This window comes from Epinephelus lanceolatus, chromosome 8 (genome assembly GCF_041903045.1).
Source record: "Epinephelus lanceolatus isolate andai-2023 chromosome 8, ASM4190304v1, whole genome shotgun sequence".
Classification (NCBI taxonomy): Eukaryota; Metazoa; Chordata; class Actinopteri; order Perciformes; family Serranidae; genus Epinephelus; species Epinephelus lanceolatus.
Window position 1 is genome coordinate 27,105,259 of NC_135741.1, and position 22,108 is coordinate 27,127,366.

General features: G+C 41.2%; 1 protein-coding gene across 14 annotated transcripts in view; it reads left to right on the top strand.

The window, feature by feature from the left end:
• kif1b (kinesin family member 1B) overlaps positions 1–22,108 on the top strand; it is a 63,948-nt gene that overhangs the window by 38,439 nt on the left and 3,401 nt on the right. For 6 of the 14 annotated variants that reach the window (XM_078170102.1, XM_033628792.2, XM_078170104.1 and 3 more), the window contains 27 exons: positions 2,722–2,827; positions 2,940–2,957; positions 3,943–4,091; positions 5,258–5,436; positions 5,635–5,772; positions 7,166–7,417; positions 9,212–9,330; positions 9,719–9,804; positions 10,077–10,206; positions 10,537–10,690; positions 11,530–11,620; positions 11,719–11,837; positions 12,002–12,057; positions 13,844–13,952; positions 14,650–14,716; positions 14,834–14,918; positions 15,910–16,015; positions 17,453–17,567; positions 18,140–18,273; positions 18,382–18,443; positions 18,541–18,686; positions 18,863–19,123; positions 19,230–19,301; positions 19,427–19,548; positions 19,646–19,798; positions 20,068–20,260; positions 21,963–22,081. In XM_078170102.1, coding sequence (XP_078026228.1) covers positions 2,722–2,827; positions 2,940–2,957; positions 3,943–4,091; positions 5,258–5,436; positions 5,635–5,772; positions 7,166–7,417; positions 9,212–9,330; positions 9,719–9,804; positions 10,077–10,206; positions 10,537–10,690; positions 11,530–11,620; positions 11,719–11,837; positions 12,002–12,057; positions 13,844–13,952; positions 14,650–14,716; positions 14,834–14,918; positions 15,910–16,015; positions 17,453–17,567; positions 18,140–18,273; positions 18,382–18,443; positions 18,541–18,686; positions 18,863–19,123; positions 19,230–19,301; positions 19,427–19,548; positions 19,646–19,798; positions 20,068–20,260; positions 21,963–22,081 — 3,341 coding nt within the window. The remainder of the gene's footprint in view (positions 1–2,721; positions 2,828–2,939; positions 2,958–3,942; positions 4,092–5,257; positions 5,437–5,634; positions 5,773–7,165; positions 7,418–9,211; positions 9,331–9,718; positions 9,805–10,076; positions 10,207–10,536; positions 10,691–11,529; positions 11,621–11,718; positions 11,838–12,001; positions 12,058–13,843; positions 13,953–14,649; positions 14,717–14,833; positions 14,919–15,909; positions 16,016–17,452; positions 17,568–18,139; positions 18,274–18,381; positions 18,444–18,540; positions 18,687–18,862; positions 19,124–19,229; positions 19,302–19,426; positions 19,549–19,645; positions 19,799–20,067; positions 20,261–21,962; positions 22,082–22,108) is intronic. The other 8 variants (XM_033628790.2, XM_078170105.1, XM_033628791.2 and 5 more) reach the window with 3 other exon arrangements.

A 22,108-nucleotide genomic window follows, 5' to 3' on the forward strand; every position in this document is an offset into this window, starting at 1 on the left:
GTATACAACATCAAACGGACAGTGTGCAGTGCGCTGTTCTTTTGGATTATACATATATGTCTGTGTTAGGTCTCAAAGTGTGAGTGTTGTACGTCTGCTTTGTGAATCTGCAATATCAAGTGCCTCATTGTGGCTGTGTACCAAGTTGTGTTGCTCTTTAATCAAGCACTTGGTGCAAACATACAAGTGCATATGTGAACAAGGTAAGAATATACTAAATCCCTGTGTTGTTGCTAGAGGATTTTCAAAGTATGACTGAAATAAAATGACATGTTTCAAGTGCAGTTATTTGTTATATATGGGTGGTATTTGTTTTTCACTGCCAATAATACAGTTTAGAGACAGAATCATATCTCACTGCACAGTACAGTAGTGACCACAACACCTCAGGTCAGGTTAAAGGCTTTGTAATTGCTTGAATTAACAGTTCTATTTTTATTTTATTCCTACAACATTCAGTTTGAAGCTAGCACCTATTATCAACAGTTGTATCCCTGGAAGTTGCAAAAAGCCTCATTATTAACCACTTATTATTACTGTAATCATTTAACAATACATCATGACAGTGTCCCACATATGTTTTGCTTTGCAGACAAACTCCCACATACTGTCTAACTTGCAAAAGAAATGAATTTATCGCATCATTTGGGTAACTAGACCTTCCTCAGGGAAATAGTTTGTGTCTATGAGAAACCCTCTTAAGTAGTGAGTGACTGCATGTTTGCAACCAACCACATTCCCCATGTGCAATAGGAAGGCATAAATACCAAACATCAATTTACTGTTTGACAATCTTCACTATTGTACACGGAGATAGAGAGGTATTAAAGTAAAAATACTGTTAGTGGCAGTTGTAAAGGTACCCCAAAGTGTTGACATGAAACGGGTCGGCTCTTATAAACAAATGCTTAAAGCCCTAAAGGTTGAACTGCACTCTCAAAAAATAAATTTCCAAACCTGTAGGGCAAGTGAAAAAATAAACGGCATCAATATATAAATATATAATATAAATTCATAATAAATACAACAAGGCCTCTAGAAATTCCAGAGGGCCATGTGTTATATCTTAGATTGTCACATCGTAAATTAATGTTTGGCATTTATGGCTCCCCTCTGCATGTGGGGAATGTGGTAGGTTGCAAACTCGCAGCCACTCCCTACTTCTTTGTCACAAAACTGTTTGCCTGATGAAGGTCTAGTTACCCAATGTTGCAATAAATTTATTTATTTTGCAAAGTAGACAGTGTGTGGGTGTTTATCTGCAAATTGTGACCTACTTGACCCTCACTTAGGTACCTGTTTTGAAACAGATGTGTGAAGTGTTCTTTTGTTCTGAGGCACGTATACTTCCAACATGGGAGAGTTGGATCAGTTGGCATTTATGTCACTCCATTAACATGACTTCAGGCATTAAATTTTGCTTTTGCCATCTTTCAGCTCATTTGCCAAACTACTTCAAACACCATATTCACACTGTACATTATGATACACATTGTGTTACAGTAGCAGCTTCATTCAGAGGAATCCATTCAGTAAAACTCCATTTTTTTGTTGTATTTCCACTGGTTGTTTCAATGGAGAGAATTCAGCTGTTAGCTTGTTGGTAGGATTTCAGCAGGGAGGAGGTTAATGGCAGATGAAAAGACGGCATTGTCTTCCCAGAAGACACTGAACAAACAGGGTGAGGTCATCGGGACCACAGCCTGTCCTGCTCTGATGATGATGGCGCCCCTCATTGGATTTCAGTTGACTCAGCTTCCACCGGCACCTCTCCGCTTCCATTCCAGCCACTTCTCTCAGAATATAATACGACATTTCATTGTTTGACAAAGTTTCATTTCCAGAACATCGTATACTGATTTTAGAAAAAAAAAACTTCTCAAAAAGTGAAAGTTTTTCCTTCATTGCATCGGCTCAAGGTTTTGAGCTACCCACTTAATTATAGTATAGAGAAAGTAGACTTATTTTTGCTCATTCTTTGCTTATTTCTGGTTTTATTTTTGGATTATATTGTATGCTTTTCTTATGAACAGTAGACTTTTGATTATTGATTGTGTAATATATCTTATCCTCACAGATTTTCAGGTAATCAGTAGCTTTTACTGCCAGTGTTTTTCTCACAGTATATGCAGGATATAAAAGCACTGTAATATGTAAAGCTTTGATGCAGGCCTGAGAAGGAAAAACAGTCCAAAATTAATCTCAAGATTCAGGATTACATTGTAAGTACATAGTGAAATTTGTCTTGGACATAAGGCTGGCACATGAAAATACATACAATGACAGTGTAATAACAGATGTAAAGTGTATTCAAATATGTGCAACACAGCCCTTCATTTCACACCCTCCTTACATCCGGAGTTTAGGAGAATCACTGATAGAGGGATTAAAGAGTCTTCTCCTGTGTTTAATTGGAACCCCATAGTGTCTACCTGATGGGAGCCATTACACATAATTACACATTGTATGTAATTGTAAACCCACTTTCATGTCACATTATTTACACATCGAGCTGCATGTATCCATTCATCATTCTGTACTTTTCTTGAATGTAGAAATAAAACAAGCAGCCTTATGGACTTTCAAAGTGAAGACTGTGCAGTAACACTGTGTATTTTGGTTTGGAATGTGGTGCAGATGGCTGGCTGAGTTCACCTGTTGTTGCCGCTGATGGAGAATTGTCCGTGTCCTCTTTCCTCGTCCCTTTGTGTCGGTGTCCAGGTGTACGAGAGCAAATTGCAGGAACTACAGAAACAGGTGGAGACTATTTCTCTGGTAGCTGAGACACCTGATGAAGAAGAGCTGGAGGAGGAGGAGGAAGAGGAAGGTGTGTACTGTCAGTCTTAAGTCTTGCAGATATTTCTTTACTTCATGTATCGAAGCCCCAAAAAAACAAATGTAAAAATACACTGTATGTTTTCTTCCACGTTTCTGCCCAGAGCCTAAACTTCCAGGATGTGCGTATAGTATTTCCTGTTTAATAATCACAACAATGTAACTTCATTCAGATTAATTCAGATTTGTTAATATTGCCATACTAATTACTCATTAAAGGTATTAAGTCAAACTAGTTCATGAGTAAATATGCTCTAATTCCTTTAAAATAAAACATACCACTAATAATAAAAAACATTGTGCTTTGAAAAGGACCATACTTGTAGATTTTTTTAATCTTTTAGCCCTTTAACTACAATTTTTTCCAAAACAAGCAGTCTTCTGATACAAATGTCTTTTCGTTCTTTCCAGGAAGTACAACACATTTTGAGTGAGGGAGGACAAATCAGCTTTTTGCCTTTCTCCGACTTGATGGATGATATCGTCCTAATTTACTCCTGTGTTTACAAACACTATTGATTTCACCAAACCTTTAACAACATCAAATTGATTAACTTAGTCGTGTTATGCATTTCAAGTCATCTCATCCATCAAGGTACTACGATGTTTAGTCGAAATAAAATGGTTCACTGGAATATAGTTGTTAATCAAGTTGAGAGCAATAGCCGGTTCTGCTTCTGTGTTCTGAGGCTAAACTTTGCTTTGCATTTGGATGACAGACTGTGGAAACAACGCAGTGTCCATATTTCCTCCCTGTTTATCCTTAGGGTTTGATTTCCTAAAGTAGTGCTTGTGAATACTGCTTTTCTGCAGCCAACTGTAAATTTTTATCGTGGAGGTCCCTGAACACATCATAAAGGAAATGTTTTCAGCACAGTCACTGCTTGCAAGAAACATTGACGTGTAGTTAAGATGACAAAATGTTCCACATGATGGATTATCTAGAAGTGCAGGCAGTAATGTAAAGTACACAGAGTTTGTAGTTGGGCTAAAACAAGTGAAACCACTGGTATGGTCCTTTTTTGGTTTTATTTGCATTTACATTGCATGTGCGTGTGGGTGTTTGCATGTATGTTAACATCACCTGTGTACCCTGTCTCCCTTCAGTGCCGTGGACTCAGCACGAGTTTGAGTTGGCTCAGTGGGCTTTCAGGAAGTGGAGGTACCATCAGTTCACCTCCCTCCGTGACCAGCTGTGGGGAAACGCCGTCTACCTGAAAGAGGCCAATGCCATTAGTGTGGAGCTAAAAAAGAAAGTAAGCAAAATTATTTTTCAGTTTAGTTTGTCATAGTTTTACATTGGTTAAAGGTCCAGTGTGTAGGGCTTAGGGGCATCTGGCTCTAGAAAGGGACATTTGCATTTTTACATTGGTCTTTGAACTTCTACTCCACGCTTAACATGTAAGAAAATTCAGTTTTGCGACCTCACCTCTCGGTGTCATTAACTCCTCCACACTGGACCTTTTAGAAAGCAGGTTCACCAGCTTTGAAAATAAAAAGAAATTATAAACTTACTTTGTGCAGCACAAAACAGAAGAGTTTTAACCTGATTTACTGAAAACAAATATTAAAATGTGAAAAAAAAAAAACATTTGGAGACTTTATAAAGGAGAGATGTTAAAAGCTGAATGAAACATATGTAAATTAGTGATTCTAAGTGTAGTTGTCCTCCAATATCGTACTTGCCTAACAGCCACATTTACAGAGGTGACTTACCGTCATAGCCATTTAGCATCAGGTTCCGGGAATCTCCACCGTGAAGCAAGATGACGGTGTAGTGATGTCATGAAAGACGCCGCAAGATCAATTGAGATCTCTGTTCAGCCCTGTGTGATGCTAGTGGTTGATTGAACTCAACACTGATCTTAAAACATAATGTGTGTTTGAGATTGCAGAGGGCAATCCTTCACGTCACGCAGAGTGTTGACTCATTGTCACAGAGAATTGAATTAGTTATGAACCAGAGGCTTGTCTGTGATGGTCCACCCTTCCCATCAGGAGACCAGTATGATTTACACTCTCATCCAGTTCCAGGTGCTGCGTGATTGATAATGGACATGGGTCATCTGTCACAAGGAGATTTTCAGAGATTTTTATTTATCTTTTGGTTTCCATCTGTAATTTATATCCAGTGTTGTTAATTGGTTTAGCGTTATGCCCCCAGAGGGTGCTGGGAACAGACAGGCCACAAAATGGAGGGTGGTATGGATTTGTTTGACCTTTCAACCTTGGTGTTTTTGCAGTTAAAAAGAGCCATACTGGAAAAAACAGTATGTGTCCCCTGAGGCTTTTAATTGACAAAAACTGTGTACAAAGGCTCAGTGCTCTCATGCGTGTTTCGTTGTCGTTGTTGACTTTGCTTCATGGTTTTTAAACTCTCCATTTTATTCTTCCCTTTCCAACCACATTTCCAATTTTTCAGGTCCAGTTTCAGTTTGTCTTGCTGACAGACACTCTGTACTCTCCGCTGCCCCCTGAGCTACTGTCGCCAGAGCCAGAGAAAGAGCGTGACTCCAGGCCTTTCCCCCGTACAGTGGTGGCTGTAGAAGTTCAAGACCTGAAGAACGGAGCCACGCACTACTGGTCCCTTGATAAACTCAAGTAATGCTCATTCCTTATACTAGTCAGCCTGTTGTCAGATCATTTCTAATGCCTTTACTTTCAGAATAAAATGTACAAAAAAATACAATAAATCATGAAATGGGCATGTGCACATCTCTTTCCTCCATCCATTAGGTGAGCTATATATTGCTTTTATGCTTCTCATTAATGTTAAGTGCGCTCTGTCGTCATTTGCAGGCAGAGGCTGGATCAGATGAGAGAGATGTATGACCGTGCTGGAGAAATGGCCTCTGCAAACCAGGAGGATGGCGAGGGCAGTCTGACAGGAAATGACCCCTTCTATGACCGCTTCCATTGGTTTAAACTTGTGGGGAGGTACGTAACACAACTACAGAAAAAATACACACAATACTGCACCTGTTCCTGTGGTTAATCATCAAACATCCTGTTTGAATGCTGTTTGTTGCCTGTTTGGGTTCTGCGTAACAGGTTTTGTTTTTGTGGCTTCACTCGGTCAGCTTTTGTGATCCATTTATTTAAGATGGATCTGTGCATTTACTTCCATTCTTCATTGTCATGGTCAAATTCTGTTCCACAGATTTATTTTCTGTCATCAGAGTCATGTGTATCAGTGGCATCAAATGTTTTGGCATCATTTATGTCTTGTGTTTTTTTTTTGTTTTCCATTACAAATCTTTCATTGTAATTATTTTGTTGTTTTCATGTTTATAATTTTATTATTATTTTTAATAATATTTTATTTTATAAGATTTTATTTGGTTTACGTGAATTTATGTCACTTATCAGTACCCTCTGTGTATTTATTCATTTTGTTTTGACATCACATTTGATTTTTTTGTTTGTATGCTTTTTTTAAATCATAAATTGTCTCATTTTCATGTATCTGTTGTATCATTTTGCTGTGTCTGTTGCCATTCTCATGTCACTATTCCTTCTAGTTCATACAAAAGCTTGTAAACAACATGGCGGATTTGGATAACGTAGAATTGTGTGGTATTTTGCATTTCATCCTCTTTCAGCCAGCGTACATTAGAAGATTTATATGTTAATCCTTTTTAAAGTGGCATTTCAATTTGGTCTAAAATAGTCATGTTTCTATAAACTGCTGTGACACCCGGCAGCTTCTTGTAATACCTGCTCTTTATTAAATGAATCCCGCTGTTGCATTAGCAATAGCTTCAAAATAGTAGTATTAGAAAAAAATAATATTCTCAATTGATTTGGTTTGGCTAATCATCAAATTACCACTGGGCAGAAAAATGTAAGCACGTGTCATCTTTACCAATGAATGTACGACTACTGTTGGTGGTTAATTACTTTGCAATTCAATGATTAAAAAAACATGCTTATCTTTTTTATATTAGTACGTGGTTCTCAGGGGTGTAGAGCTGCCGGAGTGCACCGGAATGACACTTAGTCACTTTTTTCCTCATGTGAGGAAATAGAATATTTTACTTGTCACTGTGAACAGTGGCCACATAACCTTTAAAGGAGCCACAGCTTAACAGTGCATATGCATCATCGGTGCACTGTGGGCCTTAAACATATAGCACTACACCCCTGATGATTCTTTTTTATTTGTTGTAGGAAACTGTCAGACAACCTACCATTTGTGAGAAAACACTGCCAAAGTGAAATGCCACATCTGAGCTATATTTAATGAGGTGGCCTGTTTAACTCTTCTATCACTCCATTGTTACCTTTCCTTGGTTCTTGCCACTGTTCCCCAAACCACCAACCTGCTCAGCTCCCCCATCTTCCACGGTTGTGTTAACGAGCGCCTGGCCGACCGCACCCCTTCGCCTACCTTCTCCACCACTGACTCGGAGATCACAGAGATGGCGGACGAACGCCAGAGCGAGATGTCCGACTTGATCGACGATGAGGCTTTCGTGGATGACACCAGCTCAGACGCCGGCACCGAAGAGGGCTCGGACATCTTCAGCGACGGCCAGGACCCCTTCTACGACCGCTCCCCCTGGTTCATCCTGGTGGGAAGGTTGGTGACTGGCAGTGGCATTCCCTCGTCCTCCACACGCAGGCTGGGACAGGAGTTTGGGCGGATGATGGCTTGGTTTAGTGTAGTGTAGTGTAGTTGTCCTGTAAAAAGTATGGAAAAAAAAGCAAATTGATGATGATTAACATTTTATGAAATAGGCTTGGATGAATTCATGTTCAGTGTTTGTCTGAAGATGTTGAAATAGATGAAGGACAGTCTGATGCTGCACTTAACAGCAGTGTTCAGTAGCTGTTTAAGCAGCAGTATATACTGTACGAGACAAGATGTCCTTTTAGGTTTTATTTTGGTCTCTGGGAAATCAGAATCTTAAAAAAGATGTGAGCAAATACTAAAAGCATATCCCTTATTAATTATCAGTAAAGCCCTCCTTGGTGAAAGAATAATTTCAGAATCAGATCGTGTATTCATAGCAGCTTTGCAGAGATAAATTGGACCAGTCTTGGATTTAATATGATTAGTCATGCCTCTGTGCTCTCAGGCCTGCTTTGTGTTGAGTTACTTTTAATTTAGACTCAGTTCCTAAAAATTGAAAAGCCACCATCCCTTTCTCTCCCACTCCTCCCAGTGTGATGTCTCATCCCCTGCCACATCACAGCGCTGACTGTATTAACTCCCATCTGTGTGTGAACTACATGTATTCTCTGTGTCTAAGTTGATTAGCTGTCTGTCATTTTATTTTATTTTTTTTAATACTTTATACCTTGTTTGATTTTTTCTTTGTTTTATTTCATTACATAAAGACATTTGTTTTTATAACCTTGTTTGTTTTAACATTGCTCCTGGGATTTATTGTAGATAGTATTAACTCACTGGTAGTCGACAGTCACATAATCATGCTTCTTTGTGTTTGTATTAATTCATTGTCAGGGTGGAATAATGTGCTGCAGCCGCATTTGAAATCACAGCACATGTTGTACCGAGGCTGTTGCCTCAGCGCTCTAAACGTCATAGCTGAGTAATTAACAGTGTGTGCCAGTCTTAGATCAATACAGGCAACGAGCCAGCCAGACTGCAACAGTCATAGCTCAGCTACCTCGTCACTGTGACTTCAGAGATTTTACAGATTGATATCTCCCCCGCCTTGGCCTTGAGCCTCCCAGCAGAGGGAGAGGAGGGAGGGGCGACAGAGAAAGAGTGGGTCACCCGGGGTGCAGCAAAACAAATCAAGCCCCACAAAACAAAATGTCAGTGAGTGTGTGAGTTAGAGACTAACATCGCCATAATACGACACAATAAACCACTCCTTTACAGCCTTTACTGCTGCATCCCAGGCGATCTGTCATCACCCCGTCACGCAGTTTAAAAATACAGAGGAAGGTTTAAACTGCTGCTGATTTCAGTGCCCTGAAGCAATTATAATTACATGTTCACTTTTTTCTCATTTGTTTTGGTTTTGCTCATTCCTTAACATAACTGTCACTAATATTTTATTGTATGTTATAGTAGTCATTAATATATGCTAAATGCTGGAGATGTTTGTGCTTATTAAAAGATGTTTGAATTATTGGTAAGACATAATTATCAATCAGTAGATAATGTAGAGCTATCAGAAAATTGTCTCTATGTAACTACTCTGATATTTCTTTTGAAAATGGATATCTAATTTGCTTGTAATAGGCTTAATTAAATGCAACAGATGGCTGTTATGTAACAAACAAAATATGCACTATAACAAAAACAACTTTAATGTCTTCTGGATGGAAAGACTGCAGTCGTTCCACACTGCGCCAGATTCAGATTCTCACGTCTCTCTCTTTTCATTTTTACTCTCAGAGCTTTCGTGTACCTGAGCAACCTTCTCTACCCTGTGCCACTGGTGCACCGTGTTGCCATAGTAACAGAGAAGGGCGAGGTGCGTGGTTTCCTACGTGTGGGGGTCCAGGCTATAGCTGGTGAGTAATTAATGAGATTGATGAGCAAGACTGTGAGGTTCTTTATGCACAGGCTACGTCCTGCTAATCAGCTGTGTGATGTCTTTGTAAAGCACACTGTTTATCTTTGTTATCTCACAAAGTTTCAGAGAAATAACATGGTTGTTAGATGGAGAAGAGCCCTTAAAAGGACATACACTATTGCTAATATTCAGATACAGAATTATATTTAACTCAAACCAAGTAGCTAGATAAATGTCTCTTGAAAACTTTTTGAAAAGCAGCCGATCTGGTGGCAAAGAGAAGATTCCCTTAGATTCTCGTTGTATTCCTTTTGATTTGCTTTGACAGTTTAAGACAGCCATATCTGTGAAAAACCCTGATAAAAGTATGGTTTGTCTCTTTGTAGCTGACGAGGAGGCCCCAGACTACGGGTCAGGAGTTAGACAGTCGGGAACTGCCAAGATTTCCTTTGATGATGAGTACTTCAAAAAGGTAAGCCCTGAGTCAGATGAAAGAAATTTTGAACAGACTTTCAGTCTGTCTGCGTGAGAGAGTGGGTGTATAATATTTGGGTTAAAACATGAAGTCAGCACAGGAAAATGTTTTTTGTTGAAGTTTTTTGCTGTTTATTCATCTTCTATAGCCTTACTCCTTATTCATGCAGTATTGCTCAATAATATAGAAACACCTTCACACAGGTTTGTTTGTTTTCTGTCTATCAGCTATATACTGATGTCTTCCTCCTCTTCCATCTGTCTATTCAGAATGACTTTCCCTCCACGGTTATGACCCGCTCCGGCATGTCCCTGGAAGAGCTGCGCATTGTGGAGGGTCAGGGCCAGAGTTCAGAGGTCATCACACCCTCAGAGGAGCTCAACAGAATCAATGACATGGGTACGGCTGTCAGACCTTCACCTCTCCACTCGTAAATTTCGACCTCTCAGCCCAATGGGAAGCACACTTGGCAGATGGTCCTGTTGAATGCAAAGGAGGGCTTCAAATGTATAGTCATGGAAATGAGACTGAAGCAGTTTTTTTCCTTTTACTTTGTGAAGGAATGTTTCTACAAATCACAACCTCCAATAATATGCAGAAACCAGTCTGATGGTATTGTGCCAAGCTTAGAATTCATATGCAGATTGCTGAGCACAGCCGCAGGTGCAGCTGATTTCCAGTAAATCACAGCTCAAGTCCTCCTAACCTTCCCCTGTGGCTTTTCTTCAGACCTCAAGCTGGGTAACATCGCAGACACCAAGCTGAGTTGTGGTGACGGTCTGGCAGGCCAGCTGGAAGTGGGCAGCATCTTTACCTTCCGTGTTACCGTGCTCCAGGCCAACGGCATCCCACCGGAGTACGCAGATATCTTCTGTCAGTTCAAGTGAGTACACAGTCCTCAAAAATAGAATCAGTCAGGTTGGCCTCACGTCCTTTTAAGTCTTAAAATGTCTTGAACATGTTTCCTAATAAAAGGCCTTAAAAAGTATTCAATTTTCTTAAATTCAGATTGGTTGGATGGGTCCTAAATATTTTTGAGTCATGTCACTGCAAGAATTTCCAAACCAAAGTTGATGGGAGAAACTATTCTGACACAACACCTGCATGCACACAGTGCCCCTATTTTCACCCCCATCTACACATTTAGATCACACAATGAAACTGCGTCATTAAATTAAGGCCTTGTTAGCCAGCCTGTTCACAAGTTTATTCTTTCTCTGCAGAGCAAAAACACATAGTATCATGAGTGTCATTTTACTCTACTGTTCATTTTGAACTTACACCAGTGTGTTTACGTGGTCTTGGAAGGTGTATATTTTCATTGTTGGTGTGTATTTGCGCCCTAAGTTTGGTCTAAAATTGCATTCAGGTGGTATTAAAAAGGTCTTAAAAAGTCTTATACTTAACTTGATACCCGTAGACACCCTGGTCTGTAGTAACTTAAATCTTAATGTCAAAGCTGTATAATTAAAAACAGCTTACTAGAATAAATGGACATGAAATTTTGTGACTCAGTAGGTTTGAAAATTATTTGAGTTTACTAATTAAATAAAATCAATTAGATGATTCATACAACTGTATTGTTAAAATTAAAAAAGCATTCACAGTATCAATAGAAAATGACTGCTCTCTACTTTGCTCAGTCTTTTGTACCATAAGGAAACATCCTCATATTGTTTAAAAATAAAACTGACACACTGACATTCATGTTTCTTTCTTCAGTTTCCTGCATCGTCACGACGAGGCTTTTTCTACTGAGCCTCTGAAGAACACTGGCAAAGGAGCCCCTCTGGGCTTTTACCATGTCCAGAACGTAAGTGCACACACACTCACACATACTTTACTTTACTGCTCTTTGACAGCTTCATGTTAATTCATTTTGACGACACCTGTTTTTCACTGTTTGAACAGGTTTCAGTTGAGGTCACAGAGTCCTTCATTGAATACATCAAGAGCAAGCCCATCGTGTTTGAAGTGTTCGGCCACTACCAGCAGCACCCACTGCATCTTCATGGCCAGGACCTGATCAGGTTGGTGCTGTTAATAAAATTATTTCCACTGTAGAGATGCTGTATTACTTTAAAGAAAGTTTTTCTGATGCTGTATTATTCATATTTGGTGCACCTGATAGACTTTGTTGAATTTTTCCAATTGGTTTCTGTATTTTAAGTTGGTTGTACATTCATTTTAACAGTCCTCCAACACCTTCAAGGAAATACTATCCTATTCCCATGCCTCTGTCTAAACCAGGTAAGGATTTTAATGTCCTCACAGTGTAACAGCAGAATGTTCTGCACTGTCACCCTCGTTTCAGCATGTTTCTTCTGCTCATATTGGTTATATCAGCATGCCTCATATGTCCTTCCACTTTTCTTTCATTTCTCGCTTCCTCTGGATTTTTTTGTCTCACTCTCCCACCATCCATAATCCTCTTACCCAACTCCATCCTCCCTTTCCCACATCTCCTGTTTCACACGTCCCCTCCAATCTCTCAATATTCGCACAACATCGTACACTAAAACCCCAGACCATACCCGTAAGATAGAGCTGGTCCGCTACCTGATGAGTGGCTATGTGAACGGCAAAGTGCTGGACACGCTGTCCGAGCACGCCAACGCCCTGGCCTCCACTGCTGTGGCCAGTCTGGAGGACGAGGCCGACCAGCTCTCTCACTTCATCTGCCTCCCAGTGCCAAATGACCCTGTGTTTATTGTGCCCAGGCACCATGGTTGGTACAGCAGACACTGTAGTAGTTGGGGCATTAGATGCACCTGTGTTGTAGTGATTAGACTAGTGCTGTGCTTTGCTCATGTGGTGCTCTGAGACTGCAGGCAGCAGCACCACAAAGCTCTGCAGTGGTTGTGTGTGCTGCACCTCACTGCAGGTCTATTTAGGTCCAGTCAGCTCAGTCCAGCCCTCCCCTGTCGCTTACAGTCTGGCCTGAGCTGACACCTTCAGGTAAACCTGCTGCATGTGCTAAATCCTAAACCAAATAATGAAACAGGTATTTATCATTATCCAAGAGGATCCCTGACATAGCATTCACAGCAGAATACAGAGGCTTAAGACTTTATAGGTTCAGCTGCAGTCCAATTACGGTAGTTTTCATGTGGAATAATGTTCATTTCAACCATATTGAACACAAATGAATGTAGCCGTGTGCCTCAGAGATTAGCCCGTTTCAACAGGAACATAATCCTGACGTGTCTGACAGCAGGGTGCTGTCAGTGGTGGTGTAATCTGTGATTTAGCCCCTCATAGCATCTCAGTATGTGCAGCTGTTAGGTTTGAATATCATCATGTTGTATTTTGCCTGGTGTCTGTGTCCAGCTTATTTCAGTAATAATGGACTTTATGATTAACACATCCTTTAAAGGTGTACAATGTAGGAGTTGTCAGGTACTGTTTGTAAGCAGTATCGCCATGGAAAGTCAAAGCCATCCCCAGATTCACTCGGGTTTGCTTTATCTGCGATTTATCAGTGCTGTTTTTGATTTTTGTAGCTTCCTCTTGGATGTGCGCTACTTACACTATAGCAGCTTGTCACAACCTTTCTATTAAGCCCAGAGTTTGGCCTCACTTGTGCGCTGTGCATAGTAATGTCCAGAAAGAAGCAAAATAAAAAGAAAATACAGGCTGAGGGCAGAGTCTCTGTAGAAAAAAACAACACCACACACTTGTAGTGGGTCATAAGTGATAATTTATAGGGATTATTTTTGTATGAGTCTTTCATTTGTTTGTCCTGCATAGTATACATTTAGATATTGGTGTTACAGTATATGTGTTGGCTAATGGCTCGGTCCAGGCTTCTGCAGTGTGTTCACATCACATATCCAGCTTCCATTTATTAAACCAGTTGATTATAGTTAATGTCTGTCACTTATTTTCATTCATCTGCTCTGAAATTAACAGATACCCCCTGTGTGTGTGTGTGTGTGTGTGTGTGTGTGTGTGTGTGCATGTGTGTGTGTGTGTGTGTGTGTGTGTGTGTGTGTGTCTGTGTCTGTGTGTCTGTGTGTCTGTGTGTGTGTGTCAGTTCCAGCCACCAAGCTGAACACCATCACTAAGTCCAACCTGGGTCAGTGTGTCAGCAAGTACGACCTGCTGGTCTGGTTTGAGATCAGTGAGCTGGAGCCCACTGGAGAGTGAGTGTCTACGCTTTCATCTCATATTCACACACAGCAGCAAGTAAAATGTTATCAGATACTTGATGTTCAGTGTTATTTTAAAAAGACACGTGAGGTCTCAGATTCATTTCAAAGTGCTCTTAAAGTTGAAAGCAATACTGTCAAAACAGTTTCATTTTGTTTCCGCAAAAGAAATTTATATTGCACATTACAATACGTGATGATAGGCAAGCAATATATGAAAGAGTTAAAAGAGAATAAGATGAAGAAATACTGTATATACAAGCATTAAATATCTACCTCTGTACCTCCAATAAGAGTCATATTTAGCAACATAACATCTGCATAATATGTCCTTAGACTTCAGAACCTCCCAGCAACAACTTGATATGAGCCATGGCCATAAACACGGTAAAAACCTGATATGACAGGTTCATATAAATAAAAGTTGTTGAGAGTTTTGTAAGCCTCAGTACAGGTTAGAGGGTCTGTGGAGCTCAGGTCTCTACGAGGGCATATTTCAGCAGCAAATGAACAGCAAGTCAGTGTAAACTGTGAAGAAGATTTGAAACATTTGCCTTTGAACCAGAACATGTCTCCCTTTTGTGTGCCGTTGTCAAGGCAGATGTATTATTTTTTAATACAATTCTCCCAAAGAACACCATGAGATGTGTTACCTGTGTCCAGACTGAGTGTGACCTCCCTCCTTCCACAGGTACATCCCGGCTGTAGTGGATCACAGCGGAGGACTGCCCTGCAATGGCACCTACCTACTGCACCAGGTACTGGAGACCAGCACAATTCCTAATAATCATACACACTAATTTTATAACCTTCATGGCATTGCACGCACTGTTAACTTAAAGAAACATGATAACCTCCTGTTATGTGTGCTGCAGGGGATCCAGCGGAGGATCACGGTGACTCTCATCCATGAGAAGGGAAGCGAGCTCCACTGGAAGGATGTTCGCGAGCTGGTCGTGGGTAAGTGGTCTTCCTTCAGGGATTACTACCTTTCTACAGCAAACAGGCACCAGAAATGTGAAACGCTGCTGGTTCATAGTAGAAGAGAATCAAGTGTTGCTACATGATTGTTTCCTCATTCACACAGCAGAATAATCAGTGGGACACCCTGACAATATTATACAACACCTTTTATTGTCTCAAAGGAGGCAGCACTGAATATATTTCCTCAGTCACAATCCCAGTCTGGGGAGCTGCGTCTGTTTCGCCTCAGGCCGCCTCTCTCTTTAGTAGTTTATACTGTAGCTGTAGCTGATGGACGAAATAATTACATTTCACATTTTACACTCTGAGCTGCTGACATGTTTATCTAGAGATGCTCATGAGTGAGCAGACATGCGTGTCTTGCTGCTGGACACTGTGACATCATGGCTGTTAACAGACAAACTGGCTGGTAAACTACTTGTCCTTAAAACTCAGAGATCTGGAGTTGGGGAAGCAAAAGAGACGTGACGTGTGTGACATGTAACCAAATAGCATTGGCCTCTACTGGGACATATAACATACATGTCAGCAGGGCTTTCTAAAGAATAACAATGACATTAACCTGGTAATATGAACTATTTGCTGTCCCTGTTATATAGCGGTTGATCTTGTTCTCTGCCCAGAGGGTAAGAAGCTCCTGGACCGCATTGACTCCCCAATTTTCTGACATTTTCGGTTACTGTTATTCTTCTGTGAATTAGCTGCTAAATGCTGCTCCTCCTGCTGGCTTCCCTTTTACACAGACGTCAATTCGCACTGTTACTACCTCTGTTAGCGGCTTCAAGGCGAGACAACTCTGCCCCCCCCCATTACGTGATCTTACCTCTTGTACATAACAGTGAGGCAGAAGAACAGAGCGCAACGTTCCCTCCCTGAACAAGGGGTTACTCTTTGGAGAGTTGCCATATAAAGCATGTATAATCCATGACAAGATGTTGATGTGTTGTGCTGCGCTGTGTCCCACCAGGTCGTATCAGGAACAAGGCTGAAGTGGACGATAGCGCTGCTGATGCCGTCCTGTCCCTCAACATCATTTCTGCCAAGAACATGAAGTCATCCCACAATTCCAACAGGTAGCTGAAATACCCACCGGCTATTTATAATAATCAGTATAATGCTTGTTTTCTGATTATTACTCCAAGCCTAACCTGAAACACCTTTTTTAAATACAGCAAATGTCAACCTTAGTTGTTTTGATGTTTTTCATTATTGCCACGTTACTGTTGATTTCTTTTTCTTAAAAACATTAGAAACAGTATCATCTGTGTGTGTCCTTGTCTTTATATTTGCTGAAGGCTTGGTGGAATCATTGCATGAGAACTTCCATTTTCACTGCTGTTAATTTTCCTGTTAATTTGCTCCATTGTCTCTGTTGCCTGACTCTCTGTGCTTCTCTCTTTTTTTGTCTGTGCACTCTCTTCTTTCCTCCTGCTGCGGCTGGATTCTTGATTGTGCTCAGGCTTTCTATTGATAAGGATATTGATAGGTATCAGTGACCAGAGAACATAAGGCTCCTTCTGTGAAAGACCTTTATGCTTCTCTTTAGTCCTGTAGAGTCATAGAAATAAGTCCTCCACAGTTTGTGTTTTTATTGGCATGTTGCATTAGGTCTGCCTTTATGTCCATCAGTATTTAGCATCTGAAAAATGAATCCTGTTCAAACTAAGCTACACAAAAGTAAAGGCACTCTTACATGCAAATGCAAAACCCTTTTTGTATCAGTGTGTGTCATGGTATGTTGATCTCCTGTGGCACCCAGATTCAAAATGAATGCTTTCCTCTCTGCTGTTATTCACTGTGTGAGTTGTAGCTCAATAACAACCAAGGCCATTGAGGCACCAGCAGGGCAGCTCTGGCTGTCAGTCTGTGGGTAAGACTGCCCCCTGCTGCCAAAGACAGGAACAGCAAAAACCATGAAAGAGCCTCACAAACAGTCATTTCTGTTGAACAATGTGCAGTAAACAGCAGAAATTAATGTATTTCTTTTGGTTTATATATCTGTCAAGTAGTCTGATGCTCTTTACATTGATACTATGAGGTATATTATTTGTATTGTAGCTTAAACATGTCATAAAGAACACATTGTAAATTCTGCTTGCTGCCGTTTGGGTTTGTGCCAGCTGTCACACACACGGCTCGCTGCACTCGCCACATTCCTGACACTCTGTTAACTACTGCGGCTCCTGATCACGTTGTGTCTATTGTCAAGCTCTCACCTCAGTGTGCTTCCTCACATCTTGTCATGACTGAGGATAGGTGTGAGGGCCACTTCAATCACTGCAGTGTTCACTGTCATAGTTGTACTCCACCACATCAGTAACAGAGTATCTGACTCTCTGTTTGGTCAGTTACAAAATTAGACTTTTATCACTGCTGCTGTTTGCACACAGATCCCACACACTGTCGTTAACAAAGCACCAAGCAGGACTTTATAGAAGATAACACTGTGTAAGTAAATTTCGCTGTAATTTTGTCGATAATAGAAGTTTTTTTTTGGTTTTCCATTTCAGGACATTCTACCGCTTCGAGGCAGTGTGGGACAGCTCCCTGCACAACTCCCTCCTGCTAAACCGAGTCACTCCATATGGAGAGAAGATTTATATGACCCTGTCTGCATATCTGGAGGTTTGTCATTGCTCCTCTGTATTGTACCTTTTTGCATTCATCTCCATGGAATTATTTCTACTGCATGGCAGAGTCTTGCACAGATTTAATGTCCAAGACCTGCTCCTGCCCCGACACCACGATGTGCAATACCACTCTTGCCTCAGCACCCGCACATATGACCAATTAGTTCTGTATAGTTCATACATAAATATGCCATTTTAAAATAGCCAAGCTACAGTCGATAGCGACTTTAGTTTTTTTTTAATCAACTCAACCCAGATTTTTTTTAAAATGGCAGCTCGCAAAACTATGCCGTACAGTTGATGACGTGCGGATGTCCCTCTGTATGTTTGCCGATGAAAGGATTCAGTGAATGATGTATTGAAGATTATGTCACAGCAGTTTTATGTGGCATTGCCATGGCAATCGGCTGATAATGCCGCCGACGCTGAGGGGGTACTATCCAAAACAAAACAGTGAACATACCTGAGTCAAGTGAGTCGAGTGATACCATGAGTGGAAATGCGGCATCTGTTTACCCCTCCATATGTCAACGTATCTAACATACCCGCCGTGTCTCCTCTTCACAGCTGGACCACTGCATCCAGCCTGCTATTATTACCAAAGACATCTGCATGGTGTTCTACTCCCGAGACGCAAAGATCTCCCCTCCCCGTTCCCTCAGGAACCTCTTTGGGAGTGGGTACTCGAAAACCCCTGACTGGTAGGACTCCCATTTTGTGGTAATGTCTTTGACCCAAAATTAAAGACAGCTGGATCATGTTATAGCCATACAGTACCCTAAAATAGGATCTTCTCTGGTTCATTACAGCAATCGAGTCACTGGCATCTATGAGCTGAGCTTGTGCAAGATGTCTGACACTGGAAGCCCAGGTGAGCAACAACATCATCAGATGTTTTAAGACAAGCTGCCACTTTATCATGACTCCTCTGAAAGCCTTGTCCTAATGTGTGCTTTTGTCCTGAGCAGGGATGCAGCGGAGGAGGAGGAAGGTTCTGGACACATCAGTGGCTTATGTGCGTGGGGAGGAGAACCTGGCCGGCTGGAGGCCCAGAGGAGACAGTCTCATCCTGGAGCACCAATGGGAGCTGGAGAAAATGGAGCAGCTGCATGAAGTGGGTCCTTAAAGATCACACTCACCTGCAAGCTAAAAAAAAACCCACTCTTTTTTGGCCTTTCAAATCTTTCCTTTGTCTCCCCATCTGCGAGAAAATACCCACTTTCTTCTGTCAAAGTTTTTCCACATGATGGAAACTTAACTTATACCTAACTCTGCCCCTGTCATTCATAGGTGGAGAAGACCCGCCACCTGCTCCTGCTAAGGGAGAAGCTGGGAGACGCGGCTCCAGTGGGAACAGCTCCCACCACCAAGTCCCTGAGCGAGCTGCTGTCACCCAGCATGAGCTCAGACAGCCTCTCCACCTCCACCTCCATCTCCTCTCAGATCTCCAGCACCACCTTTGAAAGCGCCATCACGCCCAGCGAGAGCAGCGGCTACGACTCGACCGACATCGAGAGCCTGGTGGATCGTGAGAAGGAGCTGGCTACTAAGGTGAGAGCACCTTCAGTGTTACGGGATACTGACAGTGATGATTTACTGTTTGCTCCAGAGTTCCTCTCCTCCTCTAACAGATAAGCCTCATCTTTGTTCTCTGTAGTGCCTGCGCCTCCTGACACACACCTTCAACAGTGAATATAACCAGGTGGTCAACAGTATCAGTGACTGCAAGGTGAGTAACGACTGAAAGAAACAATACACTTTAAAAGTAGTTAATATGTTCACGCTGTCTGGTTCAGATTTATCTCAGTGCTCATATTCTGCCTAACAACTGTTTCATGCTCTTTTTGCCCTCAGCTGTCTGACATCTCACCAATGGGACGTGACCCATCAGTGACCAGCTTCAGCAGCGCCACTCTCACCCCTTCCTCCACCTGCCCTTCTCTGTCTGACTCCCGCTGTGGTTCCATAGACCAGAAGTAAGGCTTTTACTCTCACTCAACACTCAATTCATTGTGGTAGATTTGATACATAGGCTGTTAGCGTGATGCTAACTTGGCGCACTTTCTTCCTAAGGACCCCAGAGAACAGCTCCCGTGCCTCCAGTCCCTCCTGCTCAGACTATGAAAACTTCCCGATGGTTCCCAGTCTGGAGACCTCCTACTTAGCACGAGCTGGGAAGAACGAGTTCCTCAACTTGGTGCCTGATATTGAAGAAATGAGGCCAGGGTGAGTGTTGACATGTTTGCTCTTCTGCTATTATGTTCGTCTGAAAGATTTTCTCTTCTTTCCACTTTTATGTGCAATGATGTAATTTTAGAAAGTCAATATGAGATGCATCTCACAGAGCAAACACAAACCAATAATCCTGTTTTCCAATCCAAGTAGAAATAATGTGAATTGATTTCTGATCTCTGGTGTTTTCAGCTGGAAGCAAATCTAATTTTCTTTCTGCAGGAAAACAAAACAGCCTCTCTTTTTCTTCTTGCTCCTTATAGATCCGTAGTTTCCAAGAAAGGTTTCCTAAGCTTCATGGAGCCACGCTCCAACTCGTGGGTGAAGCACTTTGTGGTTGTGCGCCGGCCCTACGTCTTCATCTACAACAGTGACAAGGACCCAGTGGAGCGGGGCGTCCTCAACCTCTCCACAGCACAGGTGGAATACAGTGAAGACCAGCAGGCCATGCTTAAGGTAGAGTATCATGTCTTCAAGTGTATTCCTGCTTCTCAACATTTGTCACCGCCAACAGATGAATGACACTCACACAGTAAATACCATAGACTATATCATAAAGATGGACAACTGGACTGCTTCCTTAAAGTGAAGCCAAAACATCTCCATCGCTCCCTGCTGGCTGGCTGCAGTGCAGGACCAAACTAAAAAGTCAACGTGCACATCAAATGAATTTTTCCCAAAGATGTTTTTTTGTAATTTTAGTCTTGGAGTGCTAAGTGCTTTCCAAATCCACAATTCAACCAGTCAACAAGGGGCCACAAGCAGACTTTCTACAGACTTTCAGAGAGTCCGCTTGGTGTGCAGACTTCAGCAGACTTACTCACACCTATCCTCAGACTTACTGATTTAATAACCCAAAAGTCATTGCAAAATGGACATGATATTGTGGGTATTTCAGCTGCTTTTCCAAAAAAATAAAAAACTTATGAATGTGTAAAATAGTTATTGATAGTTAGGTCTATTAAAATGCTACTTGAATTGTGAAGGCCAGAAATAATATTCAGCCACATCATGATACAGAAATATGTTTAAGTCTAGGCTCTAGAGGGACTGAAAATGCATTTTGTTATTGTAGCAGATCAGGCTGTGCAGTGTAATAGGCTAAAGAATTGGCTGAAAAACAACAAAGGAAGGTCTGCTTATGTCAGTAATACCCAATTTATTGACTCATTGTCCTGTCTTTAATTGCAAACATTTATATTTTTAAACATATGTAGCCTGTATGTTATACAGAGATGTCTTAATACATTTTTGTTCAGTCACATAAAAGGTTAGACTTGGGATTTAGATTTTGTCATCCACAGGGACAGAGGAGTAGGCACTATTCATTACCTTCTATGACATATATATGAATATGACAGCAGCGATAGTTGAACGTTTCCACGGCAATGAATAAAACGTCTTAAATGCTGTCTATCAGCTGCTTGCAGTCTCTGGCCACGTGTTAACAGTAAATACGTCACACTACATGCAACTGAAGTCTACAAGGGCTGCAAGTCCGAAGGGTTGACATTCAGATTCAGCCTCTGGCTCCAAATGATGTCACCAGTGCAAGATGACGGTGGCCGTGTCTGGGATATTTTAGCTTTATTGTTGTACAGTGGGAGGATGTGGAGACATGTTGTCCATCTTTATATACAGTCTATGGTGAATACATTTGTATCTCTTGATAAGAGAAAACATCAGGTTTATCAGTCTCTTTTGCAAAAATGTGAATAACAATATGGCTGCATAATATGACCTTTATTCATCATTGCAGTGTAAACTTGCACGATACACATTGCAAGACTGTAATATTGCATACAGGGATTTATTTTTAATAAGTTGGAAGAGAATATCAGTAGAAAACTGCACTTTGAATGTAACTATCATTCCTTTTTTTGGTGCCCTTTGTGATCATGTCAGTGTTCAATAAAAGATATGGATTGGTTAAAGCAGCAGAACTCAGAATTGAGTACACCTTAATATCTGTTTATTCATAGCACATAATGTTGTTATTGCAACATTCAGCGTTATCACATTTCAGATCTTTTCCCCATATGGTGCAGCCCTAGAAAAAAATAACATCGACAACAGCTCTTAAAAACTTTTATCCTTTAGTTTGATAGAAAACCCCAAAGCTGTGCAGCATGACCAATGTTTGTTGTTTATTTTGCAGACTCCCAACACATTTGCAGTGTGCACAAAACATCGAGGAATCCTCCTGCAGGCCAACAATGAGAAAGACATGAACGACTGGCTTTACGCATTTAACCCCCTGTTAGCAGGAACGATAAGGTACACACACACACACACACACACACA